Source organism: Chiloscyllium plagiosum, chromosome 31, assembly GCF_004010195.1.
Source record: "Chiloscyllium plagiosum isolate BGI_BamShark_2017 chromosome 31, ASM401019v2, whole genome shotgun sequence".
NCBI classification, from domain to species: Eukaryota; Metazoa; Chordata; class Chondrichthyes; order Orectolobiformes; family Hemiscylliidae; genus Chiloscyllium; species Chiloscyllium plagiosum.
Window position 1 is genome coordinate 15,697,404 of NC_057740.1, and position 5,541 is coordinate 15,702,944.

Below are 5,541 nucleotides of genomic sequence, written 5' to 3' on the forward strand. Positions count from 1 at the left end.
TCCTATCGGAAAGATGTTGTGAAACTTGAAAGGGTTCAGAAAAGATTTACAAGGATGTTGCCAGGGTTGGAGGATTTGAGCTATAGGGAAAGGCTGAACAGGCTGGGGCTGTTTTCCCTGGAACATCAGAGGCTGTGGGTGACCTTATAGAGGTTTACAAAATTATGAGGGGCATGGATAGGATAAATAGACAAAGTCTTTTTCCTGGGATCGGGCAGTCCAGAACTAGAGGGCATAGGTTTAGGGTGAGAGGGGAAAGATATAAAAGAGACCTAAGGGGCAACTTTTTCACGCAGAGGGTGGATAAGACGGTGTTATTTTCTGGGTCTGTAGATTGTGAAGGAGCAAAAATGGCCTTTGCAGTGATATGTACTTTGTGTCAGATGTGTGAGTTTAAAGAGAGTTTAAGGGTTACTGTGGATTATATCTACCATAAATGCCATTGGATGCAAATCTTTTCAGATCGATTGGATCAGTTGGAGAGACAGATAGAAGCGATGAGGAATTTGCAACAGCAACAGTATGTGATGGATGGCAGTTATAGGAAGGAGGGAAAGTCTCAGATATAGTCACATAGATGGGCTAATTCCAGGAAAGATAAGAGAGGTAGGTAACCTAGGGCAGGAGTCTTTTGTGGATATACCCATTTCAAACATGTATGCTGTTTTGGAAAATGTAGGGGGTGATGGATTCTCAGGGGAACGTAGCATGGACAGCCAAGTTTCTGGTATTTAGATTGGCTCTAATACAACGAGGGGTACGTCAGCTTCCAAGAGATTAATTGTGTTAGGGGAAAGGGGATTCTGTAGTCAAAGGTACAGACAGATGTTTCTGTGGCCAGCAGACAAAAAGCAGAATGGTGTGTTGTTTCCCTGGTGCCAGGATCAAGGATGTCTCAGAGAGGGTGCAGAATGTTCTCACGGGGGAGAGGGGCCAGCTGAATCCATCTGCCTTCCCCATTAGGCTCCTTGCATTGAAATAAATGCAGTTTAATTGACCTTCTCCCTGTCTGCCCTGACTGTTTGACTCACTTCTATTCTCAACTTTGCCAGTCTCAGATTGATCTCTTTCCTCACTATCTCCCTGGAGCCCCCCCCCACCCCCCTTACTAGTTTAAATCCTCCCAAGCAGTTCTAGCAAATTTCCCTGCCAGTATATTAATCCCCTTCCAATTTAGGTGCAATCTGTCCTTCTTGTACAGGTCACTTCTACCCCAAAAGATCCAAAAATGTGAATCCTTCTCCCATACACCAGCTCCTCAGCCATGCATTCATCTGCTCTATCCTCCTATTCCTGCCCTCACTGGCTTGTAGCACTGGGAATAATTCAGATATTACTACCCTTGAGGACCTCCTTTTTAAATTTCTGCCTAACTCTCTCTAATCTCCCTTCAGAATCTCAACATTTTCCCTTCCTATATCATATGGATTGAGCTGCCAGAGGATGTGGTGGAGGCTGGTACAATTGCAATATTTAAGAGGCATTTGGATGGGTATATGAATAGGAAGGGTTTGAAGGGATATGGGCCAGTGCTGGCAGGTGGGACTAGATTGGGTTGCGACATCTGGTTGGCATGGACAGGTTGGACCGAAGGGTCTATTTCCATGCTGTACATCTCTGTGACTCTATGACTACAGATCTCCAGCTACACCTCCACAGAGCCATTAAACTCCCTCAGATCCTGACCCAACACCCATCCCGACCCGAGTCCCAAAAGCCTGCCAACACACACAACATCCCTCCATTGTTCTAAACTTGACTCACCATGACCCCATCCTCAACACCAGGAAACTCATCTCTCAAATTGACCCTATTATTCAACCAATAGACCAAACCCTCTACTCTGCCTCAGGACCAATGTTATCTCTAAACAGCAAGGCCTCTGGTCATGCCAATTTTGCTGCTGACACATTGGGTTCCACATGGACCTCAGCAATCTGTGGAACAGGAAAAAAGCTAGGGTAACCAACACCCTGAGACCTGACACTCCACATCCAGTGGGATCCAAAGCCCACTCACTCCTGCCCACACCCACCAACCCTAAATGTTGCACAATTTAACTGCCGACCATGTGCCTAGCATCGTACGTACCAGGCACTCAACCCCCTGAAACCCAACCCCAACCTATTTGGAAACCTACCCACCTGACATTCTACTTACCTGACACCTTAACCTCGCACTTCCCTTACACACTTACCTTTTCAAAGGAGCTGTCAAAGTGGCTGACTGTGGTGCTGGACCTTTAAATCACAGATCATGCAATGGACTGCTATGAAAAATGTGTGGTTTGACTTCCCTCAATTATTTTGTGCGTTACCTATCAGAAATTAAGTACAGTCTTGGATTTCTTAAGGAACGCTGATTGGAATCTTTCGTTGTGCAAAAAAGGGATGAAGTGGCAAGTCACATGTGATTTCCATGCCTCCGAGTATATGACTCAATCTCCCTATACTGAGTGGTACCAGAGTTGTGAACATTACCTTTGGAAGTGAAGGACCAGCTATTATTTTCAGCCAGAGATCTCATCATGTACTCTGTCAGGTCCTCTCCTCCCAAGTGTACACTCTGAGTAATGTTCTCTAAAGCATCTCCTTCAATAATGGGAACTACATGTGTCACAGTTGATCCTGCAAGCAGTAAAATTAGGAAATAAATTCATTTTATGAAACAATTGATAATTTGGTATAGGAACAGGATATTAGCATCAACTACAAATGTTAACAGTTTACTGACCTGCTGCATTGTTTTAACAAAATCCTCTCTCAAAATGTAGTTTCTTTACTTTTTGTGGAATGGTTTATGATGGACTAACTATATAAAGTTTGAAATCTAGAAGCAAATCATCAATAGGAGAGTTAAACACATTGATGAAATGTGATCTTTTTCAGCCATCCTACTTTCTGATCAGCTTAAATCCACTCTACGAAAGATTGAGAGACTGTCACCTACAGTACGAGATCACCAGCCCTGGAATATAATGGATAGTTATTGAAATAATTCCAAGATCAATTAAGAAGACGTTGTTACCTGAATCAATAACAGTTCCTGTAACTTTACCAGTGGAGTGTAGTGCCAGCACTGCCTGAACACCCAGAAATAAAGAAGGAACTTGAAATGCTTCAAAAAGAATCTATATTGAACAAAACAAATGCAACAGAATGTTAGTCGCAAAATTTAGATGAAATACACTCAAAATTTTTACAGTGCTTCTAACTTTCACTTTTCATGTGGAATATTATCATATGTGCCTGAGAAATAGGAGTCAGGTTCATTTATGAACTAATTATGGAGAGGGTAGACAATCATTTCTGTGACTTTTAAAAAGGGTCATAAATATTTACCGACAAAGGTTAAGAACAGAAAGGCAGTCTTTATGTTGCTGTCCTTTGTTTGGTATGCATTCATTCATATTGTATGTAGGAACAGAAACTGATATATCAAGCTTACAGGACAGCACTGTAGCATATTGATTGAGTAACTGGACTAGTGATCTGGAGGCATGAATTAAAATCCTGGAACAGTAGTTTGGAAATTTAAATTTGGTCGATTAAATAAACCTGGAGTAAGAAGTTAGTATTGTGATTGTATAACTATGAGATTTATGTTAAAAACTCATCGAGATCACTTTTTCACTTTTATGGAATGGAATGTGCCATTCTTATATGGTTTGACCTAAATGCAACTCCAGGTCCACAGAAATATGGGTTGACTTCTGAAATGGTAGATCAAGTCACTTATTTTTCAAGATCTCACCATTACCTCAAGGTCAATTATGGGTATTAAATGATAGCTTTGCCTGAATGGATAAGACATGACATGAAGGAGGCACAACAGATTATGAGGATCAAACCAATTCGCACAAAGGAACATAAATAAGGAGGAAAAACATAGCAGATAAAACTTTGAAGCAGGGAAATAATCAACTTTGAATATTTTCTTAATAGCGAGGAAACCAGGACTTGTAAAGGAGCAAGAAATTTAGGCATTCTTGCATAGAAGTCACTGATAGCTAATGCTCAGGTGCAAACGGTAATCAAAAAGGCTAATGGAATGTTAATCTTTGTCTCAAGGCAGTTGGAAATACGAAGCGAGAAAATGATGCTTCAGCCAGAATCTAGCTGAATTATGTTGAGTTTCGTGTATCAACCTTCAGAAGGGGTACACTGCCAATTCACTGGAATGAGATTAGTACTTAAATTGTGGAGGTAATTTAAATAAATGAAGGGTGAACTAATTAAAGTGCTTAAAATTACAAAAAGGATTTGAAAGCGTAGTCACAGAGAAACAGGTCCTCTGGTGGAGCTTGTTACTAATTTATTACCTCAGTTGTTCTCTCTCTGTTTTGCTGGGGGTTATTTGGTGGTTCTGTCATAATAATTGGGTGCTCCTGAATGTCAACACGCAACTCATTTTCAAACGCATGCCTCCAGAGCACTTCCATTTCTGTCCAGTTTGCAATCAGTCCATGTTGAATTGGATACTGCAATCAAACACAACTTAATCAAATATCTGAATAAGCACCTACTAATCAGCCCAGGAATAAGATTCTCCAAAGCTGCTATTTCCCCCTTGTACTGATTGTATTTTCTGATGTACAGATTTCAGCATTTTGGTTGAACTTTTGATGGATAAATATCATATTTGAAAAATTAAACCTTCATTATTTTCATCCAGTAGCAAACATGGTGTTAGTGAATGAAATACGGCTATGTCTATTCTTTCTCAACCTAAGCTAACCCAAGCCAAAAGTTTGCACTTACCTTAACCTCATATTGCAGTCAATGCATCCTCGTTGAGTGAAACTAACAACATGCCAAATTAAGTGGGTAAATTATAAGAGGTTATCCCAATATTGGCACATAAGCATTTTACTTACAACCAAATGAAGAATGGTACGTTTTCTTTGGGCTTCTTCTCCAACATAAGTGCACCTTTCTGATAATCCAAAAACGTTCAATGTTGTGTTCTTTGGTCTTCCTACCACACTTGGAAAAACGTGCGTTGGTGAATGATTTCCTGAGAGTCCGGCTTTTATCAGCCCACTGCCATTATCAATTACAACTGGAGGATACAGGTCACTAGCTAAGCTGGAAGAAGAGCTAGTCAGCCTAAAAACTGAACAATCTGGAAAGAATTTGAATGAATGAAACAATAAGTATAGCAAAACATAGTTATGACTGCTGAAAACTGACATGAGTCTGCATAACAGCACATCTAACCCAAGTAAAATCTATCTAAAGCTTAAAATTCAATGACAGTGAGTCTATTGTGCCTCAATACTGTAAGTTAGATGCAAGTAAGAATGGACAATATGTAAAAGAGATTGACTTGGCCTAAAGAGGAGATAAACAATTAGTGATTTTCAGGTTATCACATTGGTAAGTGGGCGGCACGGTGGCACAGTGGTTAGCACTGCTGCCTCACAGTGCCAGAGACCCGGGTTCAATTCCCGACTCAGGCGACTGACTGTGTGGAGTTTGCACATTCTCCCCGTGTCTGCGTGGGTTTCCTCCGGGTGCTCCGGTTTCCTCCCACAGTCAC

The 5,541-nt window shown here is 41.0% G+C and overlaps 1 protein-coding gene and 1 long non-coding RNA gene across 2 annotated transcripts in view; one reads left to right on the plus strand and one right to left on the minus strand.

Annotated features, from left to right (window-relative positions):
- The window catches only part of LOC122565257, a 16,631-nt gene extending 13,666 nt beyond the window's left edge, over positions 1–2,965 (plus strand). Inside the window, exon 3 of the long non-coding RNA XR_006316124.1 lies at positions 2,889–2,965. This is a non-coding gene — a long non-coding RNA (uncharacterized LOC122565257). The remainder of the gene's footprint in view (positions 1–2,888) is intronic.
- The window catches only part of LOC122565256 (actin-like), a 30,450-nt gene that overhangs the window by 9,766 nt on the left and 15,143 nt on the right, over positions 1–5,541 (minus strand). Inside the window, exons 3-6 of the mRNA XM_043721031.1 lie at positions 4,877–5,124; positions 4,322–4,480; positions 3,028–3,130; positions 2,481–2,627 (exon numbers count right to left, since the gene is read on the minus strand). Of these exons, the coding sequence (XP_043576966.1) occupies positions 2,481–2,627; positions 3,028–3,130; positions 4,322–4,480; positions 4,877–5,124 (657 nt within the window). The remainder of the gene's footprint in view (positions 1–2,480; positions 2,628–3,027; positions 3,131–4,321; positions 4,481–4,876; positions 5,125–5,541) is intronic.